This window comes from Chanodichthys erythropterus, chromosome 9 (genome assembly GCF_024489055.1).
Source record: "Chanodichthys erythropterus isolate Z2021 chromosome 9, ASM2448905v1, whole genome shotgun sequence".
Lineage (NCBI taxonomy): Eukaryota > Metazoa > Chordata > Actinopteri > Cypriniformes > Xenocyprididae > Chanodichthys > Chanodichthys erythropterus.
Window position 1 is genome coordinate 16709554 of NC_090229.1, and position 19287 is coordinate 16728840.

The 19287-nt window shown below is 36.9% G+C and overlaps 2 protein-coding genes across 3 annotated transcripts; both read left to right on the plus strand.

The window, feature by feature from the left end:
- Positions 1 to 2659: 2659 nt before the first annotated feature.
- On the plus strand, positions 2660 to 8711 carry nkain5 (sodium/potassium transporting ATPase interacting 5). 2 transcript variants are annotated; one of them, XM_067393685.1, is made up of 6 exons: positions 2660 to 2785; positions 5183 to 5320; positions 7433 to 7513; positions 7768 to 7965; positions 8285 to 8349; positions 8483 to 8711. In XM_067393685.1, exons 1-6 carry the CDS (start codon positions 2732 to 2734, stop codon positions 8490 to 8492), a joined length of 546 nt encoding a protein of 181 aa, XP_067249786.1. In that variant the 5' UTR covers positions 2660 to 2731; the 3' UTR covers positions 8493 to 8711. The 2 variants fall into 2 exon arrangements, with proteins under 2 accessions (XP_067249786.1, XP_067249784.1); XM_067393683.1 differs by having other exon boundaries at positions 8285 to 8345.
- A 2045-nt stretch (positions 8712 to 10756) lies between these two features.
- On the plus strand, positions 10757 to 17773 carry ythdf1 (YTH N6-methyladenosine RNA binding protein F1). The gene is made up of 6 exons (XM_067393686.1): positions 10757 to 11133; positions 11706 to 11730; positions 12411 to 12490; positions 12980 to 14611; positions 15348 to 15392; positions 17317 to 17773. The coding sequence occupies exons 1-6, from the start codon at positions 11107 to 11109 to the stop codon at positions 17341 to 17343; spliced, it is 1836 nt and encodes a 611-aa protein (XP_067249787.1). The 5' UTR covers positions 10757 to 11106; the 3' UTR covers positions 17344 to 17773.
- The last annotated feature ends 1514 nt before the right edge of the window (positions 17774 to 19287 follow it).

The following is a 19287-nucleotide window of genomic DNA, read 5'->3' on the forward strand; positions in this document are numbered from 1 at the left end:
GAGACTTAATGGGCTCAAAGCGGAGCAAAGATTCACAAACATGTTCTAAGTGCCAACCCACCAATCTAACACAGCTCTCTCTCTAAAGATAGTACATTTGTTTATCAGCACATACTGAGACACACAAACCTAAACCCCTGCACCATGCTGTTAATCACCCATCTGTGGGGCTACGGACCGTGCCAGTAAGCATACTCACTGCAGCAGGCAGCTGTGTTCAGGTGGGTGATATGTGCTGAACATGGCTGGGCACTGCAGGGGTTAGTCAAGTAGGGGGGCGTCCAAATTATGAAAAATGCAACCTCAGGGCTGACATCTTAATTACTTTATCTAAAAAACAAAACAGACTTAGAAGTTCATAAACACAAACATATACACACAAAGCTCAGAGTGTATAGATAACTGCATATAGTGATGTTCGGAGGTTTGTTTGTCTGAGGTTGTCTTTTTCAGTGTTTGCTAAGGTAAGTAAAGGAATGCAACAAACTTCTGTCTTCATTGTTGTTACAAATCTATACGACATTTTTCCATGGAACACAAAGCAAGAAGTCCAGAAGTAGAATGTCCAAGTGTCTTTCTTCCATAGAATGAAACTGGATCAAGAACATTATGTGCCATTATATGTCTTCTGAACTCATTTAACAATTATTATATATATATATTATATATATATATATATATATATACAGTGGGTATGGAAAGTATTCAGACCCCCTTAAATTTTTCACTCTTTGTTATATTGCAGCTATTTGCTAAAATCATTTAAGTTCATTTTTTTCCGTCATTAATGTACACACAGCACCCCATATTGACAGAAAAACACAGAATTGTTGACATTTTTGCAGATTTATTAAAAAAGGAAAACTGAAATATCACATGGTCCTAAGTATTCAGACCCTTTGCTCAGTATAGAGTAGAAGCACCCTTTTGATCTAATACAGCCAGGAGTCTTTTTGGGAAAGATGCAACAAGTTTTTCACACCTGGATTTAGGGATCCTCTGCCATTCCTCCTTGCAGATCCTCTCCAGTTCTGTCAGGTTGGATGGTAAACGTTGGTGGACTGCCATTTTTAGGTCTTATATATATATATATATATATATATATATATATATATATATATATATATATATATATATATATATATATATATATATATAGACCTCCTCTCATACTGATTGGATAGGCAATTTGAACATGTTCCTCCTGAACTTTGTTAATAGAACATAATGTGAGGAACAGGCTGAAATGTATGTCATTCATTACTCACTGAAATCTTACCTTGAAAATTCTGCCTGACCACCATGGTGACCATTCCTTTACATTGAACGGAAATGAGCAGCTTGGACAACCGTAACTTTCCTGAGTTTTACCCCATTGTAGTTATTAACTAAAGCATAATCCAGCATGAATTCCTTGTTGGTTCAGACTGGTTTGTGCTGGCTATAGTGCTGGTCTTGCTGGTCAAACCAGCATCTTATGCTGGTCCCAGCATGCAAGACAATCCTTATGCTGGTGTATATGTAAGCTGCAAATTCAATATTAGCTGCCGCCTCCTTTAAACCAGCCTGGTTTGCTGGTCTTACCTGATCTAAGCTGGTCTCCCAGTCTAGCCAGCAAGTGCTCTGCTGGTTTAGCTGGGAAGAAAGATTAAAGGTGCCATCGAACGTTTTTTTTACAAGATGTAATATAAGTCTAAGGTGTCCCCTGAATGCTACACTGTTGGAGAGATTTATAAAGAATGAAGTTGTGTTTATGAATTATACAGACTGCAAGTGTTTAAAAATGAAAATAGCGACGGCTCTTGTCTCCGTGAATACAGTAAGAAACGATGGTAACTTTAACCACATTTAACAGTACATTAGCAAACATGCTAACGAAACATTTAGAAAGACAATTTACAAATATCACTAAAAATATCATGATATCATGGATCATGTCAGTTATTATTGCTCCATCTGCCATTTTTCGCTATTGTTCTTTAATACTGGCTGCCCTTGTTTAATGCCTTTCATAATGTTGGGAACATGAGCTGGCATATGCAAATATTGGGGGCGTACACCCCGACTGTTACGTAACAGTTGGTGTTATGTTGAGATTCGCCTGTTCTTCGGAGGTCTTTTAAACAAATGAGATTTATATAAGAAGGAGGAAACTTGTTTGTTTACAGTTTGAGACTCACTGTATGTCATTTCCATGTACTGAACTCTTGTTATTTAACTATGGCAAGATAAATTCCATTTTTCATTTAAGGGGACCTTTAAATAGTGCCCAAACCAGATAAAAGACCAACTTCAACTGGTTTAAGATGTTTTTCAGCGAGTTTTCAGCGGCTATAGCAGCATAGGCATAACCGAGTAGCTTATTCAAAACAAATCAGTCGTTTAAAAGGTAGTCAGATTAAAAATGAAGGTGCATAAATTGATCAGTTTCCAACTCTTCCAGCCGCAATTGCTCCACCTGCCGCTCCCTCTCAACAAAGCACCAGGAGGTGGTGGCTGTTATATTTAAGGACCCACCCCATTTTATTTACCCCGATCTCACCCTCTGTCCCCCCGCCTACTGCTTCATACTCCGTTTTTAACCCTATGCGCTATGTACAGCTATGATCACAGCCCATTGTAAGGGAAGCATACTGAAATATACCTCGAGTAATTACTGAGGATCTTAAAAAAATGCATCTGTTTTATTTACCATATTGAGTTGACGTTTATACCGGAGAGAATAGTGAAGATGGGGTGCTGCTCGGGGAGGTGTATGTTGATGTTCTTCTGCGCTCTTCAGCTGGTAAGTGCGTTATAGAATTGTGGTAAAAACAAGTATCTGCTCGTTGCAGTTTTGTATCCCAATTATTTAATCTGTGTGATATAAAAACACTGTTTTTGAAATTTGACGTTTTGATATTAACTTTGAGACTAGTTTATGAACATCACGCCTTAAAGCCTGCAGTCTTTTAAATTGTCTTTTATTTGAAAGAACTCAAGTTTTGAGCCACACGTAACCGTAGTTTTCCATTTATAATTAGCCTAGTATACAGACATAGCCTATAAATGTACTTACACTTTTGTGTAGGCTATATGTTGGAAGTCTTTCTTTACATCAGAATATACTGTTCATAAACACGTTTGGACAGTTATGGGACTATTGTAAATAATAATTAGCCTATAGTAGTATTGTGAAATGGCACAGACTACATCAAAATTTACAATACATGTTTATAATATGTCATACACAAAATAAGTGCAAATAACACATTAGTGTGCAGTATATTGCTTTGTATTGTATAGCCTAGACATTTTTGTGTATTTATATCTTTGATTATATTTAAACATTTTATTTTTTTCTCATTTCAATATTTATTGTAATATGTGTTACACTGTCCTGTGTATCATTGACTTGTTTTGCTGCTATTGCACCACAATTTCTCTCAAAGGATTTATAAAGTATCCATCATCCGTCCACCTATCCATTTGTCCCTGCCGTAGAACTCATACAACCAGCATAGATTATGATCAACTCATTTAAACTGCAGATTTTTTACATTAGAGATAGACCATAAAATAAGTGTGAGATGTGAATCAACTGTGCATTGTGTGATACAGAGAAAATGTTGTGTGTGCACGCATTTTAAGTGTTTTTTAATGCATATTTATCCTTATCACTACTCATTGATTGCATATGTTCTTTCAGTGGTGTGACTTCATTTTCTCCTCTCACATAAAGTGATATATTGGATTCTACTTGTTGTGTTATCTCACTTCAGTTGTTGCACTTGTGGTCTGAACACCAGCAGAGACAGTGACCTACATCCCTGCTGTTATTTTGCTTAACCTTTCCATGGCTTTTAGCTTTGGTTTAACCTTAGCTTTACTGTCTTTCCTAACCAGTGTTTTTTTTTCCTATTGCCTGTGTGAGTGAGAGAGTGAAATAGAGATTGAATATATATATATATATATATATATATATATATATATATATATATATATATATATATATATATATATATATATATATATATGTATGGTACTTTTAACTATCTGGTATGACATAATATTTCAACTATAATCTCAGTGGCTCAGTCATTATTTAAAAAAATTCCGTCATTTATTAAATGATGAGGATTCGGTGAGACAGCGCAGAACAGAGGCATGCAGTTATTAGTCTTTACAGTTGTACACATTTGATCTCAGGTTGGCTCAAGAAATAAAACAGCTGTATGGTTTAATTGGTTTAAGGAATTCAGTTCACTGTTTCACACCTATTACAGCCAGTGAATAGAAAAAGAGAGGACTGCAATACCATGTCCGATTTTGTGTAACATTTGGCAACTATAAGTCTTGACTGAACATTCATCCTTCATCAACAGGTTCTGCCACTGTTGCTGTGTATTGGTGGTTTCATATTTCCTTTAAATATTTCAAATGAGTTGGACACAGTTCACATTTATCAATTAGATTTACCAGGATTGCTACACACTGTATGGTCTGAGACTATAAATGGATTTGAATGCAGATGTCTATTACCAAGAGGGGATAGCTCATCTGTATCTGTAAAACATCTCACAGTTTTATGTTTTTATGTTTGGCTGGTTAAAGTCGGCACAGCTCGTGCTGGAACACAGTGGATGGGGACTGTGGTGAAGACATGCTACAAATGGTTGATTTGAAGTGAAACCTCTGAGAACAGCTGGTACACAGCAGCAGTATGGCATACAGAGAGAGATTGTATGGGGGATGGGTGGTTATTGGAAGAGAGAGAGGGTTTATGACTGCTGCAGTGAAGCTTTATGAAAGGAGCAGCATCCCCCACACCCAGCTCCTCCCTTCTGAATCATACATCTCCCTTCACTGAGCCTCTGACCTCCAAGGAGAGCCCTCATCTCCTCTCACTCAACCTTTCCCCCTCCTTTTGTCTTTCTCCGCCTCTCACTTTCTATTTCTCTGTCACAAGCTTTGTACCCCATTGGCTCTGTTACCCTGGCAACCCTGAGTAAAAAGCCAGTATGTGGAAAAACAGAGGTGGGGGTTTTGATTGTGTGTCTCTGGGAAAGCGAGATGGGGTCTCCATCATTATTGTATTTGGGGCAGCGTGACTGTTTTTTTAGTCGTGTAGATGCAAAGTAGCTGGTGTTTCTACAGTGTGTGGAGATCTTGTTCATATAATACTTTGTCTTTCTCTCTCTAGATCACGGCTGTGGAGAGACAGGTGTTTGATTTTCTAGGTTACCAGTGGGCGCCCATCCTTGTCAACTTCCTGCACGTCATTGTGGTGATATTGGGCTTGTTTGGGACAGTTCAGTATAAGCCACGTTATGTAGTTTTGGTGAGTACTGTATTTACCTCAATTTTTTTTTTATAACTTTAGAACATTATAACTTTTGTTACAGTTAATAAAACTTGTTTTTTAAAAACAACAATAATTGTAATAATATAAACATTGTTTATAAAATACTGATATTATGTATTATAACATTACAAATAATTCTTGCATTAATTTATTAAACTCAAATAATTTATTAATTGAATAAATTAATATGATTAATTTAATATTGTAAAAAAATTAATTCAGTAAGATTTTTTTTTGAAAGATATGAATGCTTTTATTCAGCAAGTAGGGCTGTCAAATGATTAATCACGATTAATCGCATACAAAATAAAAGTTTGAGTTTGCCTAATATATGTGGGTGTACTGTGTGTAATTATTATGTATATATAAATACAAACACATCCATGTATATATTTGAGAAATATTTACAAGTATATGTATTTATTTATATTTTTATATATTTTATATTATATATAAATACTTTTTTTGTACATAAATAACATATTTCTCTTAAATATATACATTAATTTGTGTGTATTTATATATACATATTATTTACACACATTACTCACACATATATTATGCAAACTTAAACTTTTATTTTGTATGCGATTAATCGCGATTAATCGTTTGACAGCCCTATAAGCAAGGATGCATTAAATTAATCAAAAATGACAGTAAAAATGTTTAGAATGTTACAAAAGATTTCTGTTTCAGGCTGTTGATCTTTTTATTCATCAAAGAATCCTGAAAAAATTTATCCCAGATTCCAAAAAAAAAAAAACATTTAGCAGCACAACTGTTTTCAACATTAAAAGATTGGTTCACTTTCAAATGAAAATTTCCTGATAATTTACTCACCCCCATATCATCCAAGATGTTCATGTCTTTCTTTCTTCAGTCGAAAAGAAATGAAGGTTTTTGATTAAAACATTCCAGGATTATTCTCCATATAGTGGACTTCAATGGACCCCAAACGATTGAAGGTCAAAATTACAAATAAATACAGTTTACAGTGATCCCAGATGAGAAATAAGGGTCTTATCTGGAGGAACTATCGTTCATTTTCTAAAAAAAAAAAAAAAAAATCTATATGTTTTAACCATAAAAGCTCATCTTGAACTAGCTCTCTTCTTCTCCTCTATTAGAATTCCGGCAGTGTAGACACTGCTGAGTGTATTACTGCCCTCCTCAGGTCAAAGTTTGAACTAAATTGTGATATACAATTTCCTAGTGCAAGTATATAAAAATTAGTTCAAACTTTGACCTGTGGAGGGCAGTAATACACTCAGCAGTGTCTACACTGCCGGAATTCTAATAGAGAAGAAGAGGGCTAGTTCAAGATGAGAATTTATTGTTAAAACGTATATATATATATACATATATATATATATATATATATATATTTTTTTTTTTTTTTTTTTTTATCTAGATAAGACCCTTATTTTTCGTCTGGGATCATGTAGAACATTTTGAAGCTGCACTGAAACTGTAATTTTGACCTTCAACCATTTGGACGCCATTGAAGTCCACTATATGGAGAAAAATATTGGAATGTTTTAATTAAAAACCTTAATTTCTTTTCAACTGAAGAAAGGAAGACATGAACATCTTGGATGATATGGGGGTGAGTAAATTATCAGGAAATTTTAATTTGAAAGTGAACTAATCCTTTAATACTATGATAAATGTCTATGTACAAATCAGCATATTAGAATGATTTCTGAAGGATCTTGTGACACTGAAGACTCGAGTAATGATGGTGAAAATTCAGCTTTTTCCATCACAGGAATAAATAACATTTTAAAAGAAATATGAAAATAGAAAGCAGTTATTTTAATTAATTACTGTTAATTGTAATAATATTTCACAATGTTACTGTTTTTACTGTATTTTGATTAAATAAATGCAGCCTTGGTGAGCAGAAGGAACTTTCAAAAACATTAAATCATACCCACTCAAATTATACCATTTAAAAGTTTATTGTAAAGCCTGATAATTGAGTTATTTACACAGATACACTTTTTTTTTGTGCTGTTCACGATTATATGTGGTTCCATAATTTTAATGTCTCTGATTACCATTATGTGTTCTTTCCTTTTCTTTTAGTATATAGTCTGGACTGTGTTTTGGGTGACTTGGAATATCTTTATCTGTTGCCTTTATCTAGACCTCGGAGGGCTTTCAAAGGTAAAGAGCCTTTTTAAATGGAGATGCTCATATGGGTCATTCTAGTGCTAGATCAAGTTCACATACATTCATGCCATTGGTATGAAATGATATCATCTCTATAGTATAGACTTACAAACCAAAGATGAATGGGATTAAACAAAATTTTAAACTTAAACAGTATGGTTCCTCAGTACTACTAAGTCAATAATGTTGAAACAAAGCCATAAAACTGAAATTCAAAGTGCATTTCTGTTCTGTGCTGCCTTTTATAGGACAGTGATTATCTGTCACTGGGACTTTCATCTCACCGTTCATGGTGGAAGAACAATGGCCCAGGCTGTGAGAACAGAAAACTCCAGACCACTAGATGGCAGCATTTGGACAGTCCTGCTCTGATCTCTGAACTGAGCTGCTTGTTAGAGTATCAATACATTGAAGTTATGCACAGCGCCCTGCAACTGTTCATTTCTGTAAGAACCTAAAACTGATGAAGTCATTGTCTATTAAAGCTGAATTGTGCAGAAATAATGATTGTTTTCAAACAGGTTTCTGGAACATTCCACCCAATCTGCCTTTGGTTGAGGCAGTGCTGTTGTGTCAGACATAAGTTTTTGATGACCTACAAAATTACATTCAAACCTACTAAACATTACCTCAGTTTTAATATGAACACTTCATACTTAAGCTTTAAGTTTCTGTGATACATTTATATACAAAAATTCACAAATACTCATTTAAAAAATAGATTTGTATGCGACTTAATCTGTTGCTTTGTTTGTTTGTACGTAGGCCCTGGGATTTGTATTTGCCTGCTACATCGTCAGCATCTTCAATGAAGAGGAAGACACATGTTTGTAAATCCATTATTTTACCTTTTAAAAGTGTATTCAATAATTGTTGATTGTTTCGCTTATTCATCTTCCTAAACAACTGATATTGTTGCTTCATGTGAATCTAATTTTGTATCTGTATTGTATTACTTTTCAGATTTGTATAAGTGACAGTGTCCAGATGTCAACATCCCGAGAGAGAGGGAACATTGTAAGGGGAAAAAGATAGCAGAAAAGGACTTCAAGCATTCTCGGAATTAGTGAAAACAGAAACCAGATCAGATGGATTTTAAATTATTTATATATCTATAAACATAATAATACACAAAAATTAAGAAAATAAGATTGATGCACCCAAACGCTGCACTTACAAAGGTGTTGAACTACAAGAAGCAAGCCTCGAGTCACAAGGCATCTGTATAGCTGTCCATCCAAAAGCCAAAGGATACAGCCATTAACCTCGCAAGCTTTTATGCTTACATCTTTATTTTCTTTTCAGGAGGTGCTATTTCTGTAGAACATTTTCATGACTGACTTTATGCTGAACTTCTTGCTACCTACCTCTTCCAATTCTTTGTAATTTTATTTTTAAATTTTCTATACTGTTTAAGTCTGTGACTTCTAATTTTACTCTTCAAATGGTATGTTTTGTACATTTTGTTCAAATCAGAGGAGTTTAAACAATGCAGAGGTTTCTTTTAGTTAAATGGTTTAATGTTGGAGATTAAATGAGGAATTGCTTTACATGCTCTTGTGTCAGTACACAGCAAAATGCTGTTTCATTTTTAATGATCAACATCTGTCTCCTTTACTACCAGTAACACATGCCATATTTGTGCGAGTATGGGAGAAAGCAATTATAATATCTGCATGTAGTCTGTATCTTAATGGCCCAAAGAAAAACGTTGTAACACATATAGAACCTCATTTTGTAAATGTAAATATTACAGCATTTACTGAACACTGTATTTTGAATGCTGACAGTAGTGAGTCATATTTTCTTTTCTTAAATTATACATGTAGTGCATATGTTAATAAATATTTGAACACCAGATTTTGTATGAAAAAAGAGAAGACTTGGGTCAATGTTTTGATATGTAATCGAGGAAATTCCACAATTCGATTCAATTTAGACTGACACCTTGTGGTTAAAATTAGAAAAAGGCAAGTAGTGTTGTGGCAACGGTTTGCAGTAGCTTACATACCCCAACATAATAATAAAAGCAATGCTAATGATCTTGATAAGCAAGCACACAGGAATGCCATACACAATAATCCCATTATTATGTATGGCATCCCTGTGATACAATATTTTATTATCCTATTGACAAAATTGTTCTCTCTGCCTCTGCATCCCTTTTAAACTGGAAATATATAATTAAACTTTAGAAATGTATATCTCATTGAGTGTAACTCTTATATTATCTGTGAAATGGGTGTAATGTTGAAACCGAGCTGCTCCATGTGTGGTGTTCCAGTGCCCTATAGTTTCCTACTGCAAACTTATTAAACAGAAAGACCCCCATCCCACCCATAACTAAGATTAATTGGTAGATTTAAATATCACTTAGCTACCCTGAATGCCCTTTATCAGCATGAGGTTTAGCTCTGACACAAGAGTGCTCAGTGCTTGTTAATGACATTCTTTAACAGTAAAAAATATAAATGTTAAAAGTAAGTGCAAGGTGGAATGGGTAATAAACAAAATTATAAGCTAGGCCTATAAAAAAAAAGGAGGAATATGGTCTTCACAGTCTAATATGGCTTGGAGAAAAAGACATCAAGCCTGTCAACAACATCTGATGTGAAATGTAAGTCCCGAAGTAAGACATCTTTGCACATATTTATGAATACATGAAAAAGAAAGGAAAAGACCAGCTGAAAGACCACTATATCATTAATTCATTAAAAAAGTAATATTCATTAATTATCTACAGGATGGTTTATAACAGTCACTTGTTTTGTCCAACACATTCAACAGTCCTATATGTGACTCTGACTAATGTCATACTGAAGCATGACTGATGAATTAATGTGATGTAATATTTCTACTATCAAATGGAGGAAGCAGCTAGTTTTTATTTTAATTATTTATTACAAACATAATTACACTATTACAATTCATTTTCACAATTACCAAGATACCATCACTACAAGTGTGCCAATTTTCATAATTTTCCTACTTATGGTTCATAAGGCTGCCATAAACTCCCATTCAGGAATTATAATAATAATAAAGTAAACCAACAATTAAAATAGGGTTTTTTCTTTCTAACTATTAGATTTAAATATGAATTTTATTTACTAAGATAAATAAGATATGTATGCATTAATAACTTTTTTCCCAATTTCCTCAGGTTGATCACCTCCGCATGGCCACCCGGTCCATGTGGCGTCAGTCCCTCCGCGCAGATCCCGGATGGAGCGGCCATTGGGCGGAAGTGAACAGAGGTGCACAATAACTGCGGGCTGGGAGGAGGAAAAATATATATATACACTTTGAAATTAATTTACACACGGCTTGTGACAGCATTGGATTAAACCTCAAAACCGCAGAGCCTGTATTACTCTCGGAAACATCCTCAGGCTGGACTTTTAGTGCGCTCGAGAGGACCGAATCGCCAGAATCAAGTCGTGGAACTTGCTGAAAAAAGCGCAGTTCAGCCTGCACGGAGCCGAGAGGAACACACGGGCTTCGGGTTACGCCGAGCACCTTCGCTGCTGGTTCAGTTTTTCTTTGCAAGACTCTTGCTGAATCTAAAGAGGCCCTCTTGATGAATTATGTCTACCACCAGTATTGACCCACAGGTAGGTTGGAGTGGTACGGCGTCGCTAAGGCCTTTAGGAGGAGCAGGGAATGCGCGTGCAGCCTCCGCCGCTTCTGCGGAGACATTACGGGCATCTGCCTCCCCTTGCCTCACACAAGCGCGATGGCTAACGAGTTAGCATTTTTTCCACTCGTTTGATTGAATATTACTTGGCGTTTCTTAGGTCCAAACAGACGTTTGCTTAATTTCTTAATTTATTGCACAATTTCTCTCATCAGCTTCCGAGAGTTATAATCAGTTTTCTCTGGACTTGGGCTGATATGCGTGGTCGACGAAATCTTTAGCTGTCCGAGTGGATGTATAATTCCTTGATTGACTAAATAAGTGTCAATATAAGCCCCCGGTTTTTATAATAACGAATGTCGAGCGACTCCTGAGAGCATTGATTTATTGGTGATGCTCTGATGGAGTCGATGTGGATTAAGAGCATGAAACATTGTGAAGTATTTACATGTTAAGCACGAAGAGCATGTGTTTAAAACAACGATTCAAAGGTGTTAATGCTTTATCTTGTTGTTTCTGTCCATCTCTGTTCACCTACTCAATGGGAAGACATCCAAAGGGCAAGACGCTAAAGGTAAGTTTCCCTTTAAATATGTCTATACAGATTTAGAAATAAAACATCCAGGATATTATTTCTCATTAATTCACTTTGAATCTAATTTCACTTTGATAGATGCTCTTAGCTATGGTCTGTTAAATAAAATTTGGGCATTCTTTCTCTGTGACTTAAATCAAGTCAAGCCTGGTTGCTGTGCTACTCGCATATCAACCAAATGCTGTCTAAGAGCTCATTCAGTCACCTGATGGAGCATATACCTCCTCCTGGAGTCCAGGACTGCTCCTGTTGGATTAACACCACACTGACACATCTATTGCTGTTCAGAGCTTGGCTTCTGAGCACATTAAATAGATTAGGCTTCATAACTCTGTAGCATTAACTACTGTAGTTGTGAATTTGTGTCCTTTGGGCGATTTGTAGACGGACCTCTTCATCCATGACTGTGTGTCTGTTGTATCGTGGTACTCAGACAGAACATGTGGTGAATGACTCACTGAGATCAGCGTGGTGACATGCATATTACTGTAGTTGTGTATCATTTGTTAAAGATCTAAGATGTGAATGGCATGGCATTGGTTAAGTGATATCTTTCACAGAAAAGAGAAGGCTGTTGGATTTAGCATATGCTTTGGGTTTATTATCAGATGTAGTGATTCAAAAATAACCCTGATGTTAAATGTCATTCTTTATTTCAGTGCAAAATGGCTCTCTACATCAGAAGGAAACGGTCCACGACAATGACTTTGAACCTTACCTCACTGGCCAGTCTAATCCGGTGAGAAATGTGTTTTTGTGTTCGTCTTAGGGAATGAAAAGGAGGAAATAAATTTAAATTAACATGCATTCTCATCATTTTACACAATTTTGCTTTTCAGATAAATGTAACTTGCTTGAAGGATGGTAAAAAGAATACTTGATTTTTAGTGCATTTTGCATGTAAAAAACGTGTATGGAAACGCTCAGTGCTTTCACCAAAGTATAATTACTTTGTTTCTGAAATAATTTTTTTGGCTGTTGTGGTAACCACTAGAGTTTACTCTGGGAAATTTGTCTGTAATTTTTTTTTAAATACCAGTACTTTGCTAAAAAGAAACTGATTGTATAATATTTTCATTACATCATTGTTTTTCTGGAAGTTTAAAAGAATTTCCATAGAAATATTGAGTATTTCTTACTCAGTTTCATGTCTAATCTGTTTTTAGTATATTTAGTTTGCATTTTGTCTTTATTAATTCTAACATCTGTATTTTTGGTTATCCCCCAGAATAACAGTTACCAATCCATGACCGACCCATACTTGTCTAGCTACTATGCCCCCTCGATTGGGTTCCCGTACCCCCTCAGCGAGGCCCCCTGGTCCACGGGTGGAGACCCACCGATCCCATACCTCACTCCGTACGCCCCCCTCAGCAATGGAGACCATCACTTCATGCATGACACTGTGTTTGGACAGCCTGGGGGTCTGGGCAGTAGCATCTATCCACACCGCTTTAACTTTTTCCCTGAAAATCCCGCGTTTTCCGCCTGGGGTACGAGCGGCTCCCAGGGCCAGCAGACTCAGAGTTCTGCGTACGGAGGCAGTTACAGTTACCCACCTAGTTCGTTAGGTGGCACACTGGTGCCCGATGGGCAAACGGGCTTCCCCAGTGACACCTTGAATAAGGCGCCAGGTATGAATAGCTTAGAGCAGGGCATGGTGGGGCTGAAGATCGGTGGCGACGTGACTGGAGGTGGTTCTGGAGTGAAGACAGTGGGTTCGGTTATCGGAGGAGGGCCAGTGGCGGCAGTGGCCACAGGTAATGGTGGGACTCCTATCGGGCTACCGCCTCCCAAACCCACATCCTGGGCGGCCATCGCTAGCAAACCAGCCAAGCCTCAGCAACTGAAGGTGAAGAGCAAGCCGGGGATGCCCATGGCTGGAGGCACCCTGCCCCCGCCGCCCATCAAACACAACATGGACATTGGCACTTGGGATAATAAGGGGCCTGTGACTAAAGTTGCCTCGCCACTGCCGCCCCACCACCAGCAGCAGCCTCCCCTCCACTCCCAGGGTCACCTACCGCCCCACCCTCACGGGCTGCCGCCCCCGCCTCAGCCCCCCATGCCTTCTGCCCAATCACTTGCCCAGCAGATGGCGATGCAGGGCCCGCCCCCTCCGCAGCCTTACCAGAACCACAACCCTGCTCCTCCCCCTCAAACCCGGTGGGTTGCCCCTCGTAACCGCAACCCCGGTTATGGTGGGGGTGGCAGCGTGGACAGCAGCGGCTCTTCGAGTGGTGGAGGGGTCGGTAATGGTGGCGGAGGCGGCCTTCCGGGCTCCAGTGCCGGCGAGTCCCACCCGGTCCTGGAAAAGCTGCGTGCGGCACACAGCTACAACCCCAAGGACTTCGATTGGAACCTGAAAAACGGCCGGGTGTTCATCATTAAGAGCTACTCTGAGGACGACATCCACCGCTCCATCAAGTACTCCATCTGGTGCAGCACGGAACATGGTAACAAACGGCTGGATTCGGCCTTTCGGGCCATCAACGGCAAGGGTCCTGTCTACCTGCTGTTCAGCGTCAATGGCAGCGGACACTTCTGCGGCGTGGCGGAGATGCGCTCGCCTGTAGACTACGGCACCAGCGCAGGTGTTTGGGCGCAGGACAAGTGGAAGGGCAAATTCGATGTGGACTGGCTGTTTGTTAAAGACGTGCCCAACAGCCAGCTCAGGCACATCCGCCTGGAGAACAATGACAACAAGCCCGTGACCAACTCCCGTGACACACAGGAGGTGCCACTGGAGAAGGCCAAGCAGGTGCTGAAGATCATCGCCACCTACAAACACACCACCTCCATCTTCGATGACTTCTCACACTACGAGAAACGGCAGGAGGAGGAAGAGGTGGTAAGAAAGGTAATGTGCTTGCTTTAATATTGAAAATTTAGCTGGGTTTTATTTTTAATAGCTGCATTGTAAATAATATTGATGCAGATTGTGTTTTTTATTTCATATTATTGTCTTTTATGTTTAGAGATGAATATACTGAAGGATAATATTTATATGTAGACCCTGTTGAGGTGAATGACCATAAGTGGCGATTAAACAAAGAACTTTGAACATCATGTGATGTGTTCAGGCTAATGTTCATGTCACGGAAACTGCCTATGTAAATGTTAAAGCTGTTTATAGATGCCAAAGATGCATGTCTACATGGTCCTTTTTGAATGGTTAATGAATGCTCTTTGCTTTTGCTGTTTATGCTTTGGTTATTTTATTATTCTGTCTTTGATGCTTTGTCCAGAGGTGGTTATTAATACTGTGCTGCTGCTGCTTTAGTCGAGTATCAAGCTGCTAATAAATTGTATTTTCTCATTGAGACCTTTGGTGACAGTAAGAAAAATGTCTGTCTTAAATTGGCTCCACTCTGTTTGCACATTTTAAATGTGTTTTATTCACTGTAAATTATTTCTGTGTTTGACATGTTATGGATAGTACAATCTGTTCAATTAGCTTTGTTTTTTGTTGAGAATTTAGTTATAGATATTTTTATGTGACAAAATTAAGACAAAGTGCTGATGTTTTGGATTTGTGTCAAAGGATTATTGATTTAATTATTTTTTTTTTTTTTTTCTCTCATTTCTATTGACAGAACCTAGAGCCTGCTCCTCTCCAGAACCGATCCCGACTGGATCAAGTAAGCTATTTTTTTTATTTTTTTTTTAAAGTCAAGTTTTTACAGAAGTTTAAATGTTTCTATTTATGCTCAAATCTGAAATATGTAATTGGATAATGGCTATAATTTACACCTTTTTATTGAAGGTTGAAGAACTACCATCTTGCTTCTCCTATAACACTCTTTTGACTGTAAAAGATGTTATGTTCAACTACACTGCTTTTAATGTCATTCATACATTTTTTTTTCTTTAAAATGTTTAGGAAAGTGTCTATATTAAATTTTTAAGAATTTTTATCTAAATTCACTTAAAAATAGATTATCTTAGATATCTTTCTGTATGTAATGTCCTTTTAAACAGGGTCCTTGAAAGTCTTATATTCAGTTGTATCAAATTTAAGACCTTAAAAATTGTTTAATGGTATAAGAGAAGTCTTAATTATCATTTCATAAGGTCTTACATTTGAAGACAGGAAAACAGGAATCGTGATATGGCTTAATGTGATTATTAAACTTCAAAAGGCTATGATTTAATTGTGAGCGCTACATGTTTCAAAGTAAAAACAGTGTTTGTGCATGTTATACTTGCTTGCATGTTTCAGTGCAATTCGCAATCAATGAATATCGCACATTTGTGCCAAGCAATTGATCTACTGTTGATGAATTATGACAGTGTTTACCTTATTGTGTTTATATCATACCTGCAAACTAGTTGCATTTCTAAAAAGCCCAGCTGCATTGAATACAGGTTTTTACCAGGGTAACCCTTATATTTCTAAGAGAAATTGCATTTTCACTCAGTGGATCGAAAAAATTAGAATAACATATATATATATATTTTAAAGGGATAGTTCACCAAAAAATGAAAATGTGATGTTTATCTGCTTACCCCCAGGGCATCCAAGATGTAGGTGACTTTGTTTCTTCAGTAGAACACAAATGATGCCGCTCTGACAACGGCAGTAATGTCAAGCACTCATTGAAGTATAAGCGCGAGACATCAATGTCGTTGTCAGAGCGCGATCAGACCTCACTAAGCAAATGCTGAACGCAGTTGGACATAGTGTATTAGAGGTAAAAATGATATAAATAATGTTCGGTTTCTTACACAAACCGATCGTTTCGTGTCTTAGGACATCAATGTGCCGTCACGAGCGCAGGGTTTAATTTGGATTTGTCTATGCATATTTTTCGACTCTTATAAATTGTTATCATTCACTCGCATTATAAGACTGTCAGACGGCAACGGTTGCAGTTAAAAATCATCATTTGTGTTCTACTGAAGAAACAAAGTCACCTACATCTTGGATCCCTGGGGGTAAGCAGATAAACATCACATTTTCATTTTTGGATGAACTATCCCTTTAATTGAATATAATTATATTCACTTATTTTGATTGATCCCTTTTCTTAAAAATGGTTTATAGGCTGAAATGGAAGGTTTATCATTTTATGTTGTCAAAACCTGTATTATTTGAACTTTAAAGTTGTTTACATTTTATTTTATGGTTTGGATAAAATATATACCGATATGGTATTCATTTTATTTGTGCGGGTCTTAAAAAGTCTGCAGATACCCTGTTAAATACATCTGTTCATTTAGTTACTTAAATTTTAACTGATAGCCTGTTCTTGCCATGACATAAAATAATCAAATAAATGATTTGAACATTTTGAGTGTAAATGTTTTTAAAAGATCAAAATGATCAAGTACTGGAAAATTCATGAAAATTATTGGTCAAAAGTTGTGGGAAAAATTGGTCAAAAGTTAAGTTGTTGTTTTTTTGGTATGTGAGAAAGTAAAAAAGTACAGTTTGAGGATTTTTTGATTATTGTATTGCAGTGGTAATATTTTGAAATGAAAATAGTTTTTTTTTTTTTTTTTTTTTTTGTGTACATCAAAGTGACTTCCCTCCATTTTTCTCTCTCTCTTTCTCCCCCACAGGAACGCCAGAACCGAAATAAACAATAGAAGGCTGCCCCCTACAGCTGATGAGCAGTTGTTTTAGGACTGACCATTTGAAAATGAAATTTAAAGAGGACAAGATGAAATTTAAAAAATAAACAATCATTATGTTTTTCTATTTAATTCTGGTGACTTCAGCCAGCGTCAGACTCGAGCCTCTGCGCCTCCTGCTTTACCTGTGGGGGCTGAAGTCGATTAGCACCTCTCAACGTCGCGTCATTTTGTTTTCTTTCTTCTTCTTTTTTCTTCTTCTGTCATTTGGTATTGTTTTCATACACATCCCTCCCCCTTTGACCAACTGTTATCTGTACACACTCTTTTATTTCATCCTGTATGTTTTTCTTCAGCCCCACTGCTCATCATGAGTGGGTAGTGAATTCTGTGACACGTGTATGTATGTGTGTGTATCAGGGATGGTGGTAGAGTGTATGTCAGTCATGTGATATGACAAAGGTTGGGGGGGGGGGCGTGTTCAGACTCCGCTCTGGTCAGGGGGGAGGGGCATCTCCAGCATCAGTAACTGTAACAGGCCAGTTTTTCGTTCTTTAGATCCAGAGTGGTTTGAACCCATTTGTGGAGAATCGTGCAACTGCGTAGAAGGGACAATGAAATGTGTCTTGACATGAGATGTTATAAAAAAATATATATTTTTGAATTATGTAACACTTGACTTTTTTTTTTTTTTTTTTTTCAGTGACGAGCCACTTATGTCACAGTTTTTTTGTTTTTTTTTTCTGTTTTCCTGCTTGGAGCCTTAACATTTTAAAGCTACGGAAACCGTTTAATAATGGCTGTTCTATACCTCAGTTGAAACAGCATTATCAGGGAGATGACATCCCATGCATCCTTAACCAAGGGAAGTCAACATTGTCACTGGCTGGACTCAAATAAGAAAGTAAAACTAATGTTTCATTATGGTTCAGAGCCCGGTGCTCAGACTCTGTTCCCATACATGCTTAATGTTTAAAGAGCAGAAATGTAACTACTTACTGTTCCAACCCCGCCCAGCAGAGGTCGCTGTTTCTTTAAGCCAATCTGAGAGATGTAGCAATTCACTGCTTTTTATTTGAATCACTTTAGATGCATCACCCCTTTTTTTTTCTTCTTTTCTTCTTTTTTTTTTTTTTTTTTGTTCCTTGTCCTTTCTTAACAGATTTAATTTTATCGCTTTTTTCCTCCCCCATGTCCTCAGTATATTGCTAAGCTTTAACGTAGGATCATATAATTATAACAATAACGAAGAACGCCTCAAAACGTGTAACCTAAATTAATGTTACTGATTTACTGTTAAAAGTAAGAAAAAAAAAAACAAACAAAAAAAAGAGTATATGGTTTCTGTGCGTGATTTTTTTAGGACCTGCTTGCTGTTTTGTGTGTTTGTGTGTGGGAGAGCGGACTTGAACCGTGTGAGGGTTTCAGATTTCTATAGTCATATAACAAAAGATTCATGAAAATATATGAAATACTAAAAATATTAAAAAAAGAGTTACGAGACAAACATTTAAGTCACCCCTGAAATGAATATGCATTGTATTGGAAGGTCACTATCTATCACGTTCTTAGATTTGATCATGCTCATTATTAAAATAATACTATATGGTGTAATTGTTGTTCTTTTTACTGCCTTTTGTTGGAAAGATTGTCTTGAGATGCACAAAGAGTTCTGTATCCATTTTTAACCTACTCACACCCACCTGAAAGGATTGAAAGTTAAGAAATCACCTTTGACGAACACAGGATAAACATGCCTAACTTGAAGATGATGGACATATATTTGTTATGTTTATTTTTTGAATCTCAAAATAACCCAGAATATATATTTATGTCAATGTCACTTCTGAAACTGTAAAATAAGCTTAGAAATAGAGCTAATTATAACAAATGTTGAAATACTGTAATTCCCTCATGGTCTCAATATAATCAACAATGCTTTATAAATGTTTGTTTTGC